Genomic DNA, 21942 nt, shown 5'->3' with positions numbered 1-21942 from the left:
ATCAGAGTTTGCTTCCATGTTTCCAGCAGCCCCTCTGAGTCCCACCAATGTGTCCTCTTCCAATCTGCACTGGCTTGGCTAATTAAGAGAAAGTGCCAAATTTCAAATCTCTTGGCTCTATTCACTCAGTAATCTTCACAAAACTTGTAGGAATTGATTTTTGAGATCTTTACTCCTTTCTGATGTCCTATTTTGGCAAATTTAAAGATTGCAGGGAATAGACAGACTGCTGAATGGCTGCTGGAGTGAGCATGGAACCACAGGTACCTCTTGCACATGGGACCTTCACAAGAAGATACTTTTAGATTATGTTTTCCACATGTCTAGAAACTGATACCTGCTCTCAGTATCAAAAAAAGAACACCACAATGAGCTCACAGTGCATATTAATTAGGTTTGCAATTGCTCTCACTGAATATTTTATTATGAATATTTTACTCTCACAGAATAAAACAGTATTAAATCCTTACCTAACCTCTCCTCAGGTGGAATAAAGAGAAGTATATACTGCAGTTCTGGTAGTAAGATGAAAGCGCTCCTGGACAAACAACAAACATGTTCAGTCTTTGATCATCACACCCAGCAATGACAGACAGCAGATAGTTTTTTAATATATACCTTTTTTTCTCTCCAGTGTCTCTAACCTTCCTTCATAAATCCACATGGCTAAACAAGTAAAACATTTCTGACAAACAATATCATGTCAAATTCATCTGGGTAATTTTGATTGGGAAATTTGAAAGAAGTAAGGTAGAAGAAAACAATCTTCACATTTCCAACACCCTCTTTTTATAATAGCAGTTTCCCAGTGGTGAAATATTTAAGATACCAGGCCTTTGCTGGCAGATCTCTGACATGGCATGTGGATGAGATGGCTTGACTTGACAAATGTGACTTGACAGCAGGAGAGGGCACATGCTTCACTACCCAAGGCTACACAGAGACTCACCTAACAATTTCTTGGGAACATCCAGCTGCATATTCTTCCTTTGCCACAAAGAGATGCACGAAGAGCGTGTTCAGAGGCTACAAAACGAGGAGTCAAAGTCTACACACCATGCAGCTCACATTTATTCCACCAGCCTAAGTATTAGTCCACATACATTTCCAACATACATGATCTGCACTCGGAGCACCAAAATATACATGAGTTCAAAGTATGTGTGGGTAAAACTGAATAAAGTGCTTTGTATCATTTGGTGCTTCTGCAACATTTTTTCTTTCTACTCAGTTTACTATGGTTTGACTGCAATATACACTGTACATTTCACATTGAACAGTATTAACTCTCGACTAACAACATTCAATCACATTAGACATTCAACGTGTCTGACAAAGACACTCTTCTTAGGTTTAAAAAAAACCCTCATGCCAAAAGCCCACACGCTTCTCATAATCCTAAAGTGTTTTTTCTTTAAAGGAAGTAAGAAAATTTACAAATTTTAAGATGACATCATGAGACAGACAAATACCAGGCAGAAACAGGGCAGACTAACAGCCACCTTTATGTTGTGCACCTCCAGTGAACATGGAAAACCCCTGTGCTGGAATGGCAAGGGCTATTAAATCAGCTGCTCCCTGGCATCTTAATTATAAGTGCTGGGGCAGTGAATGTCTGCCTGTAGATAAAAATACTTGAAATGGAAAACCTGAGATCTTTTGAATAGTATCATAGTCTATTAAAACACCATAGCTAGAGGCACCAATAAACTTCAGCAATTTAAGAGCAAGAATGATTTCAATAGAAGCTGCAGTACCAGCAGGACCAGCATCAGGATGACAACCTATTGTAACAAACATCAAAAGACATCCCTAAAAATCAGGCTGTTTGTTTGTTTTTCAGAAGCAAAGAGAAGAAATTAAAAAAAAATATATTACTGTTGAGGTCTGAGAGGACATCAAGTAAACCAGACTTGGACTGGAACTGTTTGTGAACAGTGCTGGCAACCAGCCAATCCAGTAAAGTGTCTTCACTTTTTCCTTTCTGCACAGGTCAATCCCACTCCAGACCCTGAAACTTATTTCTGTGCTCTAGGAAAAAGACAGTCAGCTAGGCTTCACAGAAATCCCATGTTCAGATGATCTCAGTTTTTAAAAGCACACCTGCATGGATTTAACCTGCAGTTTACCAATGATCTGATCAAGTCATGCCCCAGAAAACGTTCAGAGCTCCTGCCAATGAAGAAGCATAAACCTCTGAATCCTTTAGCAAAAACCCTATGCTAGAAAAAACAAGAGCTCACAGGGAATCCATCACCTTCTGCAACCTAAATTCCCTCAAATTTCCCAGAAACAGTCTGTAGATGCCCACATGTATTTCTGATACCTGAGTCTTAAGTGAGAACTCGACCACAATCACACCATTTACTTACAGTGCACTTATTGTCAGGGTAGTTTTTATGCAGGAATGGTTCCCATTCAGCCTGATCAGTGATATTCCAGTTTGGATAGTCCAGAAAGGCAGCATGGGCTAAAATCTCATTCTTCTCATTGCAGAGTGTCAAAGCAAGATTTGATAATTCTCTATGAAAACAATTTAAGGGTTCTCAGGATCAGGCCTCAATAAAACTTCATCATCCACATGCTAACTTGGTATCGTTGCTTCAGTCCTACATATTTGTGTTCTAGCATTATAAAAATTTAGGTGGATTTTCAAATCCCCAATCATACCAGTAAATTTGCAAGACTTAAACATTCCCTTCCCTTTGTATGTTTCTCCACACATCTCTTTTTTTACTCAAACAGCTGTTATCTGAGATTTTTGCTAGAGGGAAAAACGTAAGTGACCCACCAGTACCTGTCTGTCACACAGCCTGTCTGCTGACAGTTTTATCAGGTGCTATTCAATAGCATTTCTTCTCAGCTTTTACAAAAGAATTAAACCTTATCCACCATGGCAGTGACCCAGGTTTGCAGAGCCATGCATGTGACAGACATGAAAGTAAATTTTCTTTCCTTTTTCAGAAACAGCACAACAAGTCATTATGTCACACCGTGTCTCAGAATGTTTCCTGCCATTTTAAGTGTAGTTGCCTGAGAGGTGATCACCTAGAACACCATTACTTACAAAAGGTAAGTGACATCAATCCTTCCGAAGAGGTCTTCTGTGTCAGGGCTGAAGAGGGCGATAATGCCTGGGACATCGTGTGCCTCTGTCCTTCTGGCGGTGACCACCTCCGTGATTCCCCTCCACGAGGTGAGCGTGGCCATCCCGGGCTGCACTGAGAACCAAGGAAAACACTGAGTGGCTTTCCATAACGACCCCAAATGGGGCAGCCCCTGTGGATGTTGGTGCCTGGCTCCTGCATAGCCCCACACAGACAGGTACTGCCTGTACAGCACACACCTGAAATGCCTCGGCGGGATCCTACAGAGGAAATTAATTGTTTCCATAGGCTACAGCTGCTTTCCAATTTACTCATTTGCATGCTAACCAGCTCATCATAACTTCAAAGCTCAAAGCCTTCAGTGGGAGGCTCAGCTGTGGGCAGTCAGGAGAAGCAGGTTGGGAGCTCAGCTGCAAACAATCAGGGCAACGACATCCCGATTAAACAGCAGCTTCAGGTGAATTTAATGTATTTTGTCCAAAACTGCTCCTCGAGTTTCTTTCGAGGTCAACAGCAGGGCTTAAATTTCATAAGGAATTAAAAGTTCTGTGGCTATTCAAAGTTTTAACTGCTTTCCTATGAGGAAAAAAAAAATATTAAAAAAATAAAAAATAAAAAGTAGGGTATTTTTGTGGTTCTGCATTGACAAAATGTGCCAGGCACAACTCGAGAACACACGGGGCAGCAGCTCCTCAAAGCTCCTGTGCCTATCCCCTCGGCTCTGACACCTTTCAGCTGTGTGTGTCTGCTCACTACTGCAGCCAACAATCAGGTGAAATAAAGCGACGTTTTCTTAAAGATATGTTCGAAAATATAGCAGCACTATTAAAAAAATAATTTAAAATAAAGTCTAAACCAACACACCTAAACCAGCGGAGCAATTTCACCACTGCCCAAACACAAGAGCCACTTCTAACAGTGACTCCAACCCCAAAGGTGATGCTCGCCTATTAGGCAGAAATTCCACAACTAAAACGGAAAAGCGAAAGAAACGCAGGATTTTCACGAATTTAGGATACAGATAAAGTTACAGTGCTTATCTTTCACAGACAAACACAACACCGGAGCTGGAATTAACCCGAAATTAACCCAAAATTAACCCGCTACAAACGCGTCAGTGTCAGCCCTGGGAACTTTAAAGCGCCACTCCCGGGCTGAGGCCCGGCAATAAGGCGACTTCAATGAGGAAACCGCTCGCCACACTTTCACAGCCAGCTGTTCAACTTATTGCAAAACATAAAAAAAAAAAATACACCCCCATCTCCACTGAACACTCCGGCAGCCTGCAGGGAGCGAAAGCAGCATTTACACAGCAAAAAGGTACCATCGTCGTGAGGAAACGCGCTGCTCCTGCAACAACTCCCGCATTCGTCCCACAGAGCAGCACCCAGAGACACCCAGAACAAACAGAACAAACAGAACAAGGCGCTCCCTTCCCAAACCTGGAGCAGCTCCCTGCCGCCTCCTCGCACAAACGCTCTCTTAAAGCACAAGTTAGATTCCACACGGTTTTTTGGGCGTTTGCGGCCCGAAACGCAGCGAACGCGCACGTACCGAGCCGGGAGCGCTGTGAGGAGCTGCGGGCGGCTCCTGAGGGGCAACCGCGGTGGGCTGGGGCCGGGGGCGGTACCGGGGCGGGGGTTGGACACCGGGGCTGGATACCGGGCTGGACACAGAGCTGGACACGGGCTGGATACCGGAGTGGACACAGAGCTGGACACAGGACTGGACACTGGGCTGGACACCCGCGCTGCCCACGGCCACCCCCGGGCGCGAGCGATCCCCCCTCAGGGGCGCGAGCGATCCTCCCTCAGGGGCGCGAGCGATCCCCCCTCAGGCGCGCGGGCGGACCCCTGCCGCCCCAGCCGCTAGGGGGCGCCCCGCGGGGAGCGCGCGCGCTCACCTGCCCCGACCCGCTCTGCCCACCAAGGACCGCGGGCGGACCGCCCCAAGGACCGGACAGACGGACGGACAGACGGAGCCGATGAGCGCACGGACGAGGCAGAGCGGACGGACGGTCCCACGGACAGAACGGACGGTCCCAGCGCCGCCGCCGCCGGGGAGACGCGTCGCCGTTGCCGCGGCAACGACGCTGGGGCGGGGCTGCGTGAGGGCAGGGGTGAGGGGGCGGGGCCTGCGCGCGGCGGCGGCGGCGGCAAGATGGCGTCTACGGCGGCCGGGAAGCAGCGCATCCCCAAAGTGGCGAAGGTGGGCGGCGGGCACCCCCCGGGAGCACCCCTCGGTCCCCTCAACCCCCTCTCGGTCCCCCCTCGGCGGGTCCCGGCGGGTCCCGGCCCGCTCCCGTGTCCCTTTCCCTCAGGGAGCGGAGCGAGCCCCCCCTGCGCTTGCCTTGCAGGTGAAGAACAAGGCGCCCGCCGAGGTTCAGATCACTGCGGAGCAGCTGCTGAGAGAGGCGAAGGAGAGGGAGCTCGAGCTTCTCCCGCCGCCTCCGCAGCAGAAGATCACAGATGTTGAGGAGTTAAACGACTATAAACTCCGAAAGAGGAAGGTACAGTAAAAAATAAAAAAAAAAAAAAAAAAACAGATTTAATATTGACACTCACATAAAGCACTAAAATTCCACCGTTTTTAACTTAAATAAGATGTAGTCCGTGTTACTTGTGAACTTTCCAGGTCCTTTAAAACCCATTGCTACCCTGTAACAGAACCTGTAATTTAAGTTATAAACCTTTTAAAATAATTGGTTGTGCAGATTTACCCATGGATTTGCTTGGCTTTTTGCTTTGAAAATGCCTAAGTGAAGCAAGCATATTCTCATGGTTATATTCTAATAATACCCCATAAGCCAGTTTTGATGTGGATGGCCTGCAGAAGGGTTTCTGACTCACAGGTGTGATTTTCCCCCCAGACTTTTGAAGATAACATAAGAAAGAACAGGACTGTCATCAGTAACTGGATAAAGTACGCACAATGGGAGGAAAGCCTGAAGGAAATCCAGAGGTGAGGACGGTGCGGGCGTCTCTCAGGAGCCTCTTTAGGCACCCCCCAAGGTCAGGGGGGCACAGCTGACCCTGCCTGTGCCCCTGCTTTGCAGAGCCCGTTCCATTTACGAGCGTGCCCTGGACGTGGACTACAGGAACGTCACCCTGTGGCTGAAGTACGCCGAGATGGAGATGAAGAACCGCCAGGTCAACCACGCCCGCAACATCTGGGACCGGGCCATCACCACCCTGCCCAGGGTCAACCAGTTCTGGTAGGGTGGCACAGCATTCAGCTGCCCTGGGCTTGTGCACGTTATCCTGCTTCTCCAAACCTTCAGGCTGCTCTGAAGAGAAAGGAGGAAGGCTGAAGTTTTGGAAAGGTTTTTTACTTTTTAAGTGCCTGGATGCTGCCAGCCGCTGCTGTGCCTACAGGCATTTCTGGGGTGGGAGGAAATAGGGGAGGATGCTCTTAGGGAGCACTCCAGAAATCCCTGAAGGTGTTCACCGTGTGGTTGCAGAAACTCAGCCTCCTCTCCCCAGGTACAAGTACACGTACATGGAGGAGATGCTGGGGAACGTGGCTGGGTCACGCCAGGTGTTTGAACGCTGGATGGAGTGGCAGCCAGAGGAGCAAGCCTGGCATTCCTACATCAACTTTGAGCTCAGATACAAGGAGGTGGACAGAGCACGGAGCATTTATGAGAGATATATCCTTTTCAGAGCTTTGTGACTCCTGCCCGGGTCAAGGGCTCCATTCTTTATTTCCTTCCCAAGTTTTCCATGTCCAGCCATGTCCCTGTGCTCCTTTTCCCTGGGAGCCAGCAGGAGTATGTTTAGGGAAAGCCTCCTGCTACAGCAGTGCCTGTTTAACAGCACTGCTCATGCACCCAGCCATCGCTTGTTTCAGGTTTCTCCTCAGATTGTCCCTGACCCTCGTCCCTTTTTCAAGTTCTCAGTGAGGCACAAAGCCCTTGCGTGCTTAGAGCCATGAGTGCCTCCTTCCCAGCTGCACGTTGTTCCCTCCTGGGAGTGTTTGGTGCTGTTGTTTCCTTAGCAAGGGCCGCACTCGTGCTGGTTCACCCCGAGGTGAAGAACTGGATCAAGTACGCGCGCTTCGAGGAGAAGCACAGCTACTTCGCCCACGCCAGGAAGGTGTACGAGAGGGCTGTGGAGTTCTTCGGGGAGGAGCACATGGACGAGCACCTCTACGTGGCTTTTGCCAAGTTTGAGGAGAACCAGAAAGAGGTGAGACCTTCTGGAGTGTGCGCCTGAGTGGTGCCAGGGCTTCTCCGCGAATATCAAAGCTTAAAGCGTTTAATCTCCACGGCAGTACTTGTGGTTGTAGTCTGAGTTAGGGACACAGCTTTCTGCTCACCTCTAGTTGACTTTTGGGGACATCAATAAAATTGCTCCAGGGGAGATCTGCCAAGACCAGCAGCATTGGCTCAAACCTGTATCCTCAGACTGGAGAGGTTCTGAGAGGTTATAGGCCTGCATGATAAAAATCTGGATTGGTCCCGATGTTTTTCACAGCCCAGGCCATTAAGAAGTTGAAGACATTCCGTGAACCCCAAACCACAACCTCTTAAATTGGTTTAAATATTCTAAAGTTGTAAATGAATAAGAGATGATGGGGCCTGGCATTTTCAGGTTTAATTTTTCCCCCTCAAAGTTTATTCTTCAGGGAAATCTGTTTTAGTCCTTTTCTAAAACAGTCCCTTACATTGGGATGTCCCACAATTCTATATTCTATTAAATATTGCCAAAAACTGTGGGAGAGGACAGAAACTGCTTTGTAAATATTTTTTAAATTATGTTTAATATTTTCAGTTTGAAAGGGTGAGAGTTATCTACAAGTATGCCTTGGATAGAATTCCAAAGCAGGATGCCCAGAATCTCTTCAAGAATTACACCATCTTTGAGAAGAAGTTTGGAGACAGGAGGGGAATTGAGGACATCATTGTCAGCAAGAGGAGGTTCCAGTATGAGGAGGAGGTGAAGGTAGGTGGCACAGGTGCCCTCCAGGCTCACTGTGCAGCCAGCTGGTGCTTAAGGGACACGAGTACTTTGTGATTACAAGGCTGGTGAGTTTCACATTATCCTTGGAAGTCAGTCCAAAAAAACACCAAGGGAATGTTCATTCTAGAGCCAGAACTCCATCCCTGGGGAAGACAATGATATCTGCATTCACGGCTTTTTTTGTTTCTGCTTTCTAATCTACATTGTGCAGGGTTTTGGATTGAACTCGAGGCTTGGTACCCTCAGGGATAGTGCAGTTTAGCTTGTAGTTAGTACTTAAGTTAGGGAATGGCCATTACAGGACACCTCACCTGTGCACAAATCCCTTTTTGTGAGAAAACAGCCGTGCCACAGCTGTCTGCTGTTCATCCCACACTGCACAGTCACTTCTCACCCAGAAGCTCTGCCATAAGCATCCCCAGGCCTGCCGAGGTTCTATTCAGAGGTGTGTTTGAGAGGGGAGGAGCTGCCTGAGCAGGGGACAGGGCTGTGTGGCTGCAGTGTTTGCTGCTGTGGCAGGCAAACCCCCACAACTACGACGCGTGGTTCGACTACCTGCGGCTGGTGGAGAGCGACGCGGGCGCCGAGAGCGTGCGCGAGGTGTACGAGAGAGCCATCGCCAACGTGCCCCCCCTGCAGGAGAAGCGCCACTGGAAGAGGTACATCTACCTCTGGATCAACTACGCCCTCTACGAGGAGCTGGAGGCAAAGGCAAGTCCCTTTCTGCGTGCCAAACAGCTGCTGGTGTTTCACGGGAAAAGCAAGAGCTGAGCGCTCTCTGTGTTTTTAGTTTTGTGTAACATGCGACAGGATTTACTGAATTCTTCCTCCTGTGCATAAGGGAGGGAAAAAGCCAAACTTGTTTTACTCCATTAATTTGTTCAGAAACACACTGGTAACGAAAGCAGGATATTCCTGGTGGCCCCGGCAGAACTGCCTGTGCCAGAGTGTTACCTGAACTCGTGAAATAGTTTTATAAGTAACAAAAACAGTTTGTGAAGCAGCCACTTTGTTGCTATAGTGGCCTTCGAGGCTGTGAAAGTATTCATTCTGTTTCCAGCCGTGGAACATAAGAGCTGCTCTGAGTACATATCACCTGTTCAGTGTCTGTTAAAGGAAAAGACATATTTTTCCTCCCACAACTGGGACACTCCTTGTTTTATTGCTTCCTAGCACTGCACCTTGCTTTGAAAAGATGAGTCTTGCTGATTCAGGATCTACCACCTTTGAATTGTGCACACTAAGTAGATAAGCATTCCTGATTCTAACCAGCTTGGCTTCGATGCTGCTCTGCAGTTTTGCAGTCACTGCAGATTCAAACAAGGTGTTTAACGCTGCCTGTTCTTCCAGGATGCAGAGCGAACCAGGCAGGTGTACCAGGCATGCCTTGAGCTCCTGCCCCACAAGAAGGTATGGCTCCTCCTTGAGTTTTGGGTTAAAGTGCCCTAGATAAGATCCTTTAGTTCTCTTCCTTCTCAATATTCAGGGGTGTAAGCAGCTCCAAGCACCTGCTAGGGGTTCATGAAGGCTTTGCTTAAAACTTCAGGTATTCCTTCCAGTTTCTCAAAACGTCCACCTTCCAAAATTGATGGGAAGGCTTTCAAGCTAGAGTGCAAGATGTCTGCAATTTGCATCACAGAGGGAAATTGCAGGGCAAGCTTTGTCAGTGTTCCCTCATACACACCAAACACAAGGGTTTTTCCAGTGTTTTCAAACTACTAAGCAGTTGCTAAGAAGACTGTAAGAGGATGGAATTACACATAGTCAGAAAATAGGGAAGGCCACTTAGTTTTTGGTTTCTTGCATTCCTCCTCAGGCAGGATTGTTTGCAGCTGCCCACAGCTCAGTTTCTGGGTTAACACCTTTTATAGCATCCACTGGCCTCCATGGTCACCCCTGGGGCAGCTGTGTTTGACAAAACAGCTTTCAGGTCTGTCTTCCCCATTGCAATGGTCTTCAAGGTTGATTGACTGGGGTTTTGTGGGGGTTTTCTTTGCCTGTGATGAGCTTTAACTAAAATATCCCTGGGGCCAGAGCCTTACAACTGTATTGCCTTGGAATTTCAGAAAATCCCTGTTCATGTTCTTTGTCATTTATTGTGTCATCTGAGTGTCAGATTAACCTCTAGTTATTAAGAGCTGATGAACTGATTCAGCAGTAGCTGATGTTTTTCCAACTGATGATTGGTTAAAAAAACTATTTTCTCCTGTTTAAAAGACTTCTGTCTTGGCCTTTTTTCCTTTCACTCCAATATATTGTCCTTTCATAGAGGTTGTTTCACATAATGAACTCAAAACCTTTCAGCAGGAAAACACTGAGATCAAATGAAATTACCTGCAGTAGCAGTCATGTATAGACAGAATACTTACTTTTTTAAGCAGTGTGTGCAGTATTATGTACTGACTTTTCAGCCTAAACATCACTTTGTTCTTTTTCTTCCAGTTTACATTTGCCAAAATGTGGCTGCTGTATGCACAGTTTGAAATTCGTCAGAAAAACCTCCCCCTTGCCAGAAGGGCTTTGGTAAGCTTTTGTCAGAGCCATAATTGACTTCACTAACTAATAGGAACACAGGAATGGCATTAAAACATCTTAAATTGTCCTTTTCAAATTGCTGATTTAATCCACTTAAAATAAAGCATCAGAGAAGTCTGCAGGGGCCAGCATTTACTGTCATGTATGATTTAAGAAGAAATGCAGCTTGTTCTGATGAATTAGCCCCGGGCAGGAGAGACAAAGCTCTGCTCTGAATGCAGGGCACCCACATCAGCTCAGTGCTCTTACAAGTTCTCAGCTGCTGCTGATGGCTTACAGTGATACTTGTTCTAACAATAGCGTTTTAACAGGCTTTGTAGATGAATGGGAGGTTTGACTCTGGGAAACTAGGACCTGCCAAGCTGTGTGCCAGTCCCAGCTGCTGACAGAAGCAGTCACAGGGACTTGAGGCAGGCTCAGGAGTGCCCAGCAGGTTCACTCTGTGGGTGTCAGCATGTCAGGGGACAGCAGGGTGTGATGGGGCAGCAAGGAATGGCATCTTTTGAAATTAAAAGCTTTCACTCCTTTCAATTCAGATATTCTTAGTAAGCTCTGGGATAGCATCAGGCATTTTGGGAGAAAGCCAGTGTTGGTAGCAGTTGAGGTGGTTTGGCTTTCAGGAGCAGACTGATGGGGTTTCCACCCAAACAGTGAAGGCATGTGGAGAAGGACTGAGCATATTCTGAAATACCAGTGGCATCTATAGAGCTGGAGGGCCTTAGTGGTGACCAAAGTGATAATCCCAAGTGGTGGCCTCCTCCATTTTTCATAAATTGCAAGGTACTGAACATATAGGAACATTGTGCAGGAGAACTGTGGTAAGGGAATTCCATCTCAAATTGCCTCTCATTGGCTTGAGGGAGCAGAAGCCACATTGCTTAGAAACAATACTTGTTTTAAGAAGTGACTCCAAGGCCAAGTTCACTACAGCCTGCCTCAGGTATGCCCATTCTTAACTCTTATTTTAAGAGGTTCCCAAACTAAGAATCCAGAATTGCCTCTCACAGCTTGGCTGAGGACAGTTTTCTGATTGAGGCATATCAGAAAGAAAATGCTTTGTGAAGACAGTGTTCTCCACCTGTCCATTGCTGCCAGCAGCAGGCAGGGGTGGCAGCCCTTCTCTGTGCCAGGAGGAGCAGTGTGGTTTGTTTGGTATCATTGTTCCAGAGATGCTTGGGAGCTGCTTGCCTGGCAGGCTGGCACAGACTGGTGCTGTGCTTCCTTCAGGGGCTCACTGATGAGCCAGGCTAGCTTCCACTCACTCCATGGGGGAGCCCACATTATGTAAAGGAATGACAAGTGATGGATGTTTTCTGCTCTTGGTGTTTATGGGTGCACATTTGTTCTGCAAACACTGGTTGAATTTACTGCTGGCCCTGAACGAGCTGAATAAACAGTGCAGAAAAATGAGTTGTAGTTTAAACACTTAGAAAATCAAGTGGGGGTTTTATTCCCCTGCAGTATCACTAAGGGTTTGTTTTTTCTGGGTTTTGTTTTTTTAATAACAGGGGACTTCCATAGGTAAATGTCCAAAAAACAAACTGTTCAAAGGGTACATCGAGCTGGAGCTGCAGCTGCGCGAGTTTGACCGTTGCCGGAAGCTGTACGAGAAGTTCCTGGAGTTTGCCCCGGAGAACTGCACGTCCTGGATCAAGTTTGCTGAGCTGGAGACCATCCTGGGGGACATCGACCGTGCCCGGGCCATCTACGAGCTGGCCATCGGGCAGCCCCGGCTGGACATGCCCGAGGTGAGGGTGAAACAGCAGCTGGAAAATGAGTGCTTGATGGGCCATCTACGAGCTGGCCATCGGGCAGCCCCGGCTGGACATGCCCGAGGTGAGGGGCGTGGCTGGGCTGGTTCCTGCAGGGTGCCCGTGGGCATGCAGCTAATCACAGCAGCTGGAAAATGAGTGCTTGATGGGCACCACTTTGCTGCTGCTCAGCCCTCATCCCAGCCCTGCTGATCCCTGAACCTTTCCTCAGGGAAGCTTCACCTCTGTCCATGCCCTTGGTGCTCAGAATGAGCGTGGTGAGAGGCCTCTCTGTTGCAGGTGCTTTGGAAGTCCTACATTGACTTTGAGATCGAGCAGGAGGAGTATGAGAAGACCAGGAGCCTCTACCGGCGGCTGCTGCAGCGCACCCAGCACGTCAAGGTGTGTGTGGGACAGAGCCAGCCCTGGCCTGTGCCTGTGCTCTGCAGGGGAGGGGAGCTCCTGAGTTCCTACAACAGGCCTGTCTCGGGTGAAAGTGTTTCCAAGCAGCTTTGGGATGTTGCTTGCTGAAACACTGCAGGGAAAACTGTGATTTTCCAGTGTAGCTTGGTGCTGTCATTGGCTAAATTCACACAGATTTCTCATGGCTTGAAGCAGCCACAAGAATCCACGTGCCTTACACTGTGTCCTGCTGAACCAGGGCAAATCTCACTCCTGTGAAACCAGTGGGTTTTCTGGGCACCTGCTGGTGCTGCCATGTGCTGGTTCTTTGCTGCTCTGTTGTTTTCACCCTGTGCCCTGTCCATGGTGGCACAGAGCAGAGGCTGGAGCAGGGCTGGTTCTGTGTTTTGCTGCTCTGTTTTCATGGAGCAGAGGCTGGAGCAGGGCTGGTTCTGTGCCCACAGGTGTGGATCAGCCTGGCTCAGTTTGAGCTCTCAGCTGGCCAGGAGGAGCGGCTGCCCCGCTGCCATGTGCTGTGTTTTTGCTGCTCTGTTGCTGTTCTCACCCTGGGTGCTGCTATACCTGCAGGTGTGGATCAGCCTGGCTCAGTTTGAGCTCTCAGCTGGCCAGGAGGAGCGGCTGCCCCGCTGCCGCCAGGTCTATGAGGAGGCCAACAAGGCCATGCGCAGCTGCGAGGAGAAGGAGGAGAGGGTGATGCTGCTCGAGTCCTGGAGGAGCTTCGAGGAGGAGTTTGGCACTGATGCCACCAAGGAGAGGATAGACAAGCTGATGCCTGAGAAAATCAAGAAGAGGAGGAAGCTGCAGGCTGAAGATGGGGTAAGGAGGGATGGAGGCAGCTGCTGGGCAGGGCATAGCAAACACGGGCTTTGATTTTCCATTATTTCTAATTTCTGTATTAGAAGAATTTCTCTTCCTTCCTTCCACCTCCTAATAGGCAGGTTAACATGCAAGTTCAACTCTCTCTGTGGTGTTTTTCTCTCTAGTCTGATGCTGGATGGGAGGAGTACTACGATTACATTTTCCCAGAAGACACTGCCAATCAGCCCAACCTCAAACTCCTGGCTATGGCAAAGCTCTGGAAGAAGCAGCAGCAGGAGAGCGAAGCTGCAGCCGTGGATCCTGACAAGGACATTGATGAAAGCCAGACCTAATACCTTGCCTTTTCCCACCCCTTTCCTGGGCCACTGTACAGTATTTTCATTATTGATAAATAAATGTCTTTGGAGAGTTTTAGTACTGCTGGCTTTGGATGGATTTTGTGTGGAAGACAAGCCCCATCTGGGGTTGATTCCCTTTAGCAGTCCTGTGGGTGCCCATCAGCTGAAGGAGGGGTCCTGGGGGCAGTGCAGGGGTCTGCAGCTGTCACCAGTGACAGGAGAGCTGGGAGAGCTGGGCACTGACTTTTCTCTTAGCACAAGGCCCTGTCCAAGGCTCCCACAGCCTATCCCAGCATTGCTCAAGGACATAAATGTGCAGGGCAGCAGGCCTACTGTTTGAGTGAGAGAGAGGTCTCCAGCCAGTTCATCATCCCTGATGAATTTTCCAGCCATACCCTGATTCCAGCTGTTCCCCTTTGAAGCACTGGTGAGGCTCAGGGGTTTCATGGATTTCTCCTTCTCTGTTCCCACCTCATTCCTCTCCCTCCACCCTCCTGTTACAAGCCCATCTTGCAAAGGCCACAACAAGCAAAGCAGAGCATATCTGCTGGTGTGATCCCTGGGCAGTGAATGGCTCCATGGCTGAAGCATTTCTCCAGGAGTGATAACAGACACAGGATTTTGCTCTCTTTTCCCTTGGAATGTGAGAGGCACCCGTGGAGCAGCAGCTTTGTGCCAGACACCCCACACTCTCCAGGAGCACTTGCCCAGACTCATGCCCCTGCTACACCAAGCACAAACCTGAAGTGTCTTTGAACAATTTCAGCATTAACCTTCTGCACACTTCCAAAATAGGATACCAAGCTCAACAGTGGGGCTCAGTTTTCCAGGGATCTGCAGCAACAGTTTGCCCTCAGTCAGGTTTTAGATTGCAGAGCTGGAAAAGGAAGGAGCAGGGCATCTGTGGGAAGGTGATCAGCTCACTGCTGCCTGGCAGAGGAGGGTCCGTGGGGTGGGCAAGGGGAAGGGTAGCTTGGGGTTTAGGATGCATTTATCCTGGGACAGCTATTTCAGAGCAGGTTTGTTCATGGAATTGTCTAAGGGAGGGCTGGCTCCACCACTAAGTAAGGAGCAAACAGATTTTATGCTCTGGAGCTTGTGTGGCACAGCTTAAACTGTATTGGGGTCTGGAAATCAGTGAGTTCACAGCCTGCCCTGGGGCTTTAGGGAGCACATCTTTGATTTCCTGACTCTGCTCTGCACACTCTCTTTTGTGAAGCTGCCTGTTCACCCTCTTTGACAAAAATTACCCTCCCTCGTGAAGGATTTGAAGTGTTTGTGCTCGTTCCACTTCTGCAGATAGCATCAGTCAATAAAATGCTGCACTTGAAGGAAGATAAACGCTTGTCTGTGCCTGGAAGTTGTGTTCTATTAGTGGGTGGTTTATCTGCTGCTACAAGGGCTCAGAGGGGAGATAAATCCGAGGAGCATGTGTGGAAAATGTCCTTCCTCAGTGGGAGCTGAGTGGTGAGGGTGGGAGCCCGGGGCTTCTGTGCCCCTGGAGCCTGGCTGGTGGCCAGAGGGCAGCTGGGGTTGTTTTTTCCTACCTGTGCCACGGGCACAAGGGTGGGCAAATCCCTGCTGGATGCAAGGGCTCCACATGCCCAGGTGCAGGAGTCACAGCAGCTGTAATCCTCTCTTGAGCAGAACTGGGGAAACCTGGGCTGGAGTAAATTGGCTGAACGTGCAGCATCTGAGGAGGCAGATTCAGGGTAGCATGGGTTGGATGAGGCTGGAAAACACTGATTTTCGTGGAGAAATAAGGAGCTGTGGGATGGGATCCAGAGCCAGAGGAGCAGCAAACGTCTCTGCTCCCTGTGTGAATACCCAGCTAAGGCTGGCTCTGCCCAGCATGAGTTTTGATTCTTCCCATTTGGGGGAGTGGTGGAATCTGTTCTGTGAGGAATTTGTTCCCAGAGAGAAGCAGCCAGTCAGAAAAGGAAGAGGTTTATGAGGTTTCTCAGGACAGTGACATGGTGATGTCCTAAAAGAATAGAAACCTTTGAGGGCATTATGGATAATTATGGAATTCAAATGGGGAATGTTCTGAGCATTTTTCATGTCCCTAGCAGGAGGAGTGCAGCAGCTCTAATGTTTAATGCATGTTCAGTAATAGAAGGCTGAACTGATCTCCACTGGTCCATTTGTTCCATTACTATCCAGAGGGAAATAAATTAAATTCTATTAAATTCTAAATTCTGTTCTATTCTGTTCAGATCCAGATGCTGCAGAGGGAGAGATCAGGAGAAGGAAAGCTGGGTTTTAGAGGGCTCAGGTGTGGGTAACATCAACCCAAGATGCAGCTTAGTTAAAACCAACACCAGTGAGTGCTGCTCTCCTTCAGAGTGTGCACAGGACCCTTAGGATGAGCTCAAAGCCTAAATGTTCTCCAGAGGAGCCATTTTATTCACCAGAGGATTTCACATTTAGTTGGACTGGTGCTGGGTGCCCAGCATGCTCCAAGTCCCAGAACCTGAGCTATGGGAACATTTTGGAGATAAGTGATTGTGCTGCTCCATCTTTAGAGAGGCTGGAAGGACAAACCTGGGTTTTCTTTGTTGGGTGCTGTGAATGAGAAGAGTTTGCAGAGGTGTCTGTGAAGTTCTGATCTCAGAATGGCCATCAGCTTGCATGAAGAAACCAGATTTTGTACAGCTTGGAGTATTTTAAAGCATCAGCTTCTGTGCCAGTCTCTCTGGCCAGACAGAGGGTCTTGTCCAAGATAAGCAAATCACCCTTTTATACTCACTTGTCTGCCCCATTTTAATCTTTCTTTCCCAGTTATGTAAATAGCACAGACTAATATTCCCTGTGTACCACTGGTAAGCTGATTCACTCAGTCCATGTTATCAGACACAAAAGCACTGCAGGGCTGGTTTGTAAATTGAGTTGGATTTTTTTTTTTTTTTTTTTTTTACATCTGTGTTATTCCAAGCTCTTATGTAAACACTTGGGAAGCAATTTCTATATATACTGGGTTTGTTATGCAACCACCCTGTGCAGTGATGCCAAAGGGATTTAATTTTCTTATCGGTGCTTTTTAGAAGAAGTGATCAAGCATTCTTTCTGTGGAAGGCTCAGGGAATCACAAAGTGAAAACCAATAATAAATGTCAGGAAACAAGGGCAACTACAAAATTAAAAAGAGGGAAAAAATGAAAACGTTCCTGAGTTACAGAACTGTTGTGGGGGAATTTCACTGAGTGCCTGGTCATTGCTCCAGTGTGAGTTGGCCACGTTGGATCTTTATGGAAATTATTGAATGGATCAATCCATGCATCTGTGTTTCACCCCTGTGTGTGTGCTATTGATGAAATGCCTTATTTAGAGCAGATGTTGGCCACTGCTCCCCCAAAAACCCCTTGGAAACTGGAAAACCCCTTCACGTAAAGATGGATTTTTAACTGAAAACTGTTAGATTTGCCATGAGCTGCTGCTCATGTGCAGCTCCATGCACAAAGCCCAACACATCATTGCTCAGGGAGTCAAAGCAAGCACATACAAGTGGACTTTAGAGAGAAATGTCAGCAGTTTTACACGTTTCTCTTTCCAAAGGAGCCTGCAAGGAGGTTAAACTGCAGCAAGACCCGGGTGCCTTTTGCCCCCAGAAGGGATGGAAGAGGAGAGAACCACCTGTGCTCTGGAGGGGCCCTGCTGCTCCAAGATGTTGAGGCTGCCACAGGTTGTGGGCAGGAAATAAATGTGCTTGTTCCTTCTCAGGGGTTGTGTGAGTTTCATTTAAAGGCAAGCTAAAACGATTTATTTTTAGCTTCATTGCTGGGTTAGCAGTTGGACTCTATGGTCTTCCACGTCTTTTCCAATTTAAGTGGTTCCCTAACTCAATAATTTTCTGTATTTGAAGAAGGAATACATTGCCCTTTTATCATTTAAAAATGCTGCTCCTTCTGCATTTTGCTCCATTTCAGTAATACAAATAATGGCATTAATTTAATTTCGTATTAATTTTCTCATGCATGTAATGAAATCCAGTTCCCTTGTTAATCCAGCAATCTAAGCAAACACAGCATAGGAGCATTACAGGAGAACACTTAATCCCCCCTCTTGTTTCTCTCTAATGTGCTTTTGACTTTTTTTAGGGTGAAATGAGAGCATTTCTGTGCAGACAAGGCCAGGTGTTGCCTCTCCAACCCAATCTATTGTGCTGCTGATACACAGGTGATGCAGGTGTGAGAGTTTCAGACTGGGGAAAGAAACTGCATCCAAATCCAAATTTCAATCTCTTTTCAAAGCCTGTCAGCCCCTAGAAGTGGTGAAAGCAAACCATCCTCCTTTCCCCTTGTGTTTTTTTGCTAATGATGCCCATGCATTTTCACTTATTGGTTTCCTCATTTGGCTTCAGTGCTGCCAGATGACTCATGTCAGAAGCTCACCAAGCCTGCAGTAAACAGCCTACTGCTCATCAGAGCAATTTGGGAGCTCCTGGGAATGTTCATGTTCATGTTCCAGCCCCGGGGGTGTTCCAGTGCTGCTGCTTTCAAAACCATTGGAAATCCTTGGGTGCCCTGTATTTTTGTTTTCAGGTGACTGAGTGTGATGTTTGGCAATTTATAACTGCACCTTTTCCTTTTGGAAGCAATTCCTGCCCCTGAGCCTGGCATCCTTTGGACCTGAACTGTTCCTCATGTGCTTTACACAGCCCACAGAGCTGCTGGGGATTTCATCCTTTATTCCCTTTTAAACCCTCCCTGGCACTCAGAGATGGGTTTCCTGGTTTTACACTGGGGGATTCCTGGTTTTACACAGGGTCATTCATAGGAGGCAGGAGGGTTCACAGTTCTCAAACTCCAGTGAACACATTCCCAAAACCCCAGTGAACACATTCCCAAATCTCCAGTGAACCTGTTCCCAAACCCCAGTGAACACATTCCCAAAACTCCAGTGAACCTGTTCCCAAACTCCAGTGAACACATTCCCAAAACCCCAGTGAACACATTCCCAAAACTCCAATGGACACATTCCCAAATCTCCAGTGAACACATTCCCAAACTCCAGTGAACACATTCCCAAACTCCAGTGAACACATTCCCAAAACTCCAATGGACACATTCCCAAATCTCCAGTGAACACATTCCCAAACTCCAGTGAACACATTCCCAAATTCCAGCGAACATATTCCCAAAACCCCAGTGAACACATTCCCAAATCTCCAGTGAACCTGTTCCCAAACCCCAGTGAACACATTCCCAAAACTCCAATGGACATGTTCCCAAACTCCAGTGAACACATTCCCAAAACCCCAGTGAACACATTCCCAAATCTCCAGTGAACATGTTCCCAAAATTCCAGTGAACTCATGGACTGGCTGCCAATTCCTGCTACTGAAATTCACATTCCGTGCTGGAGCAATTAGCTGTAGCTTTCTTTATAAACTGTTTTTATTTCCTCAATAGAAAATTCCCTGAGGAAATCTCCAGAGATTATGTTGGGGTCCTCTGAAAATGTGCTGCAGGTTTTCACGGGCTCTTGGATGAGAAAATAATCTTACCAGTAAAAATCCTGGTCAGTCAGTTTCTCACACATGTTTTGGTCCAGGTGCTGAATTTGGGCCACTTTGCTCCAAAAAGCAGGATTTTAAGGGTGGAACAGCATGAAGAAGTGATGCTGCTCTGACAGGCACTGGTAAAAAGGACTGGAGGGTTTAATTTGATGCACAAACACTGATGGATTTCAGGACTTTTTGTTTTTGGGATTCTGGTTGGGCTTTCCATTTTCTTTTCTCCCCCTCCTGCTCTGCTCTTTTATTTCAGCTGTCTGAAATCTTTGCTGCCAGTGGAACCTTTTTGGTTGGCCAGAGCAGCTTTAAAAGCAGCTTTGGGTTTATTGCAGGTAACCCCAGAAGCTCTTGAAGCTCCATGTCTTGTTAGCACGAGGATCAGGCACTCCTGGTGCCCCAATTATTCCTCTTGCCACACTCTGGAGTGACCCAGCTCCTTGTTGCCTTGCCAAATTCCAGCCTCCCTCCTTCCCATCACTTGCATTTTCCTGCACTGGGAATAAAGGCTGGTCCATGAGTGAAATCAAGTTGGATTGCAGTGGATTTTGGATGCCTGCTGCAGTGGTTTGCTTGTTTGGGCAAGCAGAGCCCCTTGGAAGCAGCCCTGGACAGCAATCCATGATTTCCCTGCATCCCAGGGATTCCTGCACTGATGGGCAGCTCTGGAGCTGTGACTCACTGGACCACCACCCCTGCTGGCTAAAAATACTGAATTTCAGATGGGCAGTGCAAGTGAGTCACCCTTCCAAGGAAAGGGCTGCAGGGAAAGTTTGTGTGCTGGTGATGGAAGTGACTCTCATCTGGGCAGAGGTTTCCAGGGAGAACTCAGCCTTGCTGATCCCACTGCATCCATCCCAGCTGCTCCCTGTCCCAGAAGAATGAGAACCTGATTAAAGCAGAGGGATCAATAACCCACAGGAAACCCAGCAGTGAGGACTGTGTAGCTTGGGACCAGTGAGCACTGAACCAATGAATTTCTCTGGGTTCAGGCTGTGCAAGGATGGGGAAGATCCAGTAAAAAATTCTGTGTGATGGGATGATTTTCCCTGCACAGCCAGGGCAATGTGTGGGTGAACTGGTTCCTGGCCAGAACAAAGGAATTCCTGAATTCTGTAGCACTAAAATTGTCGGTGGAGAGGTTTTGGTTTTGGCAGTTTCAGTGACATCCTGGGAGCAGAGGGATGGTCCTTGCAGTCCCAGCCTCTCCCACGGGGTTTTTCCTGAGGGGTTTCCAAGAGCTGATGCCTCTCAGAGGGGGCAGCTTGGAGATCTGCTCTTGGAATGTTAAAATCTTCTCCTGGAATGTTAGAATCTGCTCTTGGAATGTTAAAATCTGCTCCTGGAGTGTTAAAATCTGATATTGGAATGTTAAAACCTGCACTTGGAGTGTTAAAATCTACTCTTGGAATGTCAAAATCTGCTCATGGAGTGTTAAAATCTGCTCCTGGAGTGTTAAAATCTGCTCTGGAAAGTTAAAATTTGCACTTGGGAGTGTTAAAATCTGATATAGGAATGTTAAAACCTGCTCATGGAATGTTAAAATCTGCTCTTGGAATGTCAAAATCTGCTCATGGAGTGTTAAAATCTGCTCCTGGAACGCTAAAATCTGCTCCTGGACTGCCAAAATCTCCTCCTGAAATGTTAAAATCTGCTTTTGGAGTGTTGAAATCCGCTCCTGGAGTGCCAGCCTCAGCCTTGGAGCGGGCAGTTTTCCCGTGCCACCCGGGATTTGCCGGAGCCGGGGCGGCTCTGGAGCTCCCAGCTCGGGGTGCTGGGCTGTTCGCTCTCTTTCTGACACTGCTCGGAGATCGCGTTCCTGCTCAGCACAGCTCCGGAATGAGACCCTGCTGTGGAGAACGAGCTTCTGTTGTGGGCAGGGAGAGAATGGGATGGGCTGGGATCGCGCCTGGGGCAGATCGTTATGCGCAAGGAGAAGCTGACAAACAAAAGGACAGCGAGGGGCTGGAATAAGGCTTGTGGAGGATTCAAGAGCACATTCCCCAGTTTTTTTCCGAACTTTGGGAGACCTTCTCCATCTCTCCAGCTGCCTGAGCCCAGGTGGGGCTCAGCCTCTTGTCCCGGGTGATAACAAGTGGCAGGGAAAGAGGAGACGTTCCCAGGTCGTGTCAAGCCCTGGGAGATCACTGGGGTGAAAAGAGGGGCCAGCACACACAGCTGTGCAGAATTCCCCTCGTGTGGCTGGCACATGGATCCCTTCACTTATCCGGGCTGCTCCCCGTGCTCCCAAGCAGTGGAAATGTGGTTTTTTTTGGTTTTTTTTTTTTCCTTGTGGCAGGGTGTAAACATTCATCCTCTCCTTCCCGAGCCCATTCCTTTGATCCGTGTGCTTTTCCAGCCGTGCCCACTGGCCATGGAAAAACACATTTAAATTTTCCTGCCTTTATCCTTGGGAAGTGGGGCAGGGGAGGCAGGGCAAAGCAGCACAGCCCTGGCCAGGCTCCTTTTCTGGATCCATCCTCTTGCTTTGGAGCCC

At 48.0% G+C, this 21942-nt stretch overlaps 2 protein-coding genes across 3 annotated transcripts in view; one reads left to right on the top strand and one right to left on the bottom strand.

Annotated features, from left to right (window-relative positions):
* The window catches only part of CFAP61 (cilia and flagella associated protein 61), an 85335-nt gene extending 80162 nt beyond the window's left edge, over positions 1-5173 (bottom strand). Inside the window, exons 1-5 of the mRNA XM_056487201.1 lie at positions 5011-5173; positions 3068-3216; positions 2373-2523; positions 950-1026; positions 471-538 (exon numbers count right to left, since the gene is read on the bottom strand). Of these exons, the coding sequence (XP_056343176.1) occupies positions 471-538; positions 950-1026; positions 2373-2523; positions 3068-3210 (439 nt within the window). The 5' untranslated portion in view covers positions 3211-3216; positions 5011-5173. The remainder of the gene's footprint in view (positions 1-470; positions 539-949; positions 1027-2372; positions 2524-3067; positions 3217-5010) is intronic.
* Positions 5174-5201: 28 nt separating this feature from the next.
* Positions 5202-14013, top strand: CRNKL1 (crooked neck pre-mRNA splicing factor 1). Of its 2 annotated transcripts, XM_056487198.1 has the most exons (14): positions 5202-5315; positions 5464-5616; positions 5977-6068; positions 6163-6321; positions 6590-6756; positions 7116-7294; positions 7880-8050; positions 8588-8779; positions 9419-9478; positions 10511-10591; positions 12112-12351; positions 12655-12756; positions 13345-13593; positions 13761-14013. In XM_056487198.1, exons 1-14 carry the CDS (start codon positions 5268-5270, stop codon positions 13926-13928), a joined length of 2061 nt encoding a protein of 686 aa, XP_056343173.1. In that variant the 5' UTR covers positions 5202-5267; the 3' UTR covers positions 13929-14013. The 2 variants fall into 2 exon arrangements, with proteins under 2 accessions (XP_056343173.1, XP_056343174.1); XM_056487199.1 differs by lacking the exon at positions 13761-14013 and having other exon boundaries at positions 5241-5315; positions 13221-13456.
* Positions 14014-21942: the final 7929 nt, after the last annotated feature.

This window comes from Oenanthe melanoleuca, chromosome 3, assembly GCF_029582105.1.
Source record: "Oenanthe melanoleuca isolate GR-GAL-2019-014 chromosome 3, OMel1.0, whole genome shotgun sequence".
In the NCBI taxonomy this organism is placed as follows: domain Eukaryota; kingdom Metazoa; phylum Chordata; class Aves; order Passeriformes; family Muscicapidae; genus Oenanthe; species Oenanthe melanoleuca.
This window is presented reverse-complemented; position numbering and strand designations above follow the sequence as displayed.

Coding starts and splice junctions, on each gene's coding strand:
- CRNKL1 (XM_056487198.1), top strand. CDS start 5,268: ATGGCGTCTACGGCGGCCGGGAAGCAGCGCATCCCCAAAGTGGCGAAG. Junction 6,069..6,162: donor AGCCTGAAGGAAATCCAGAG/GTGAGGACGGTG, acceptor CCTGCTTTGCAG/AGCCCGTTCCATTTACGAGC. Junction 7,295..7,879: donor TTGAGGAGAACCAGAAAGAG/GTGAGACCTTCT, acceptor TAATATTTTCAG/TTTGAAAGGGTGAGAGTTAT.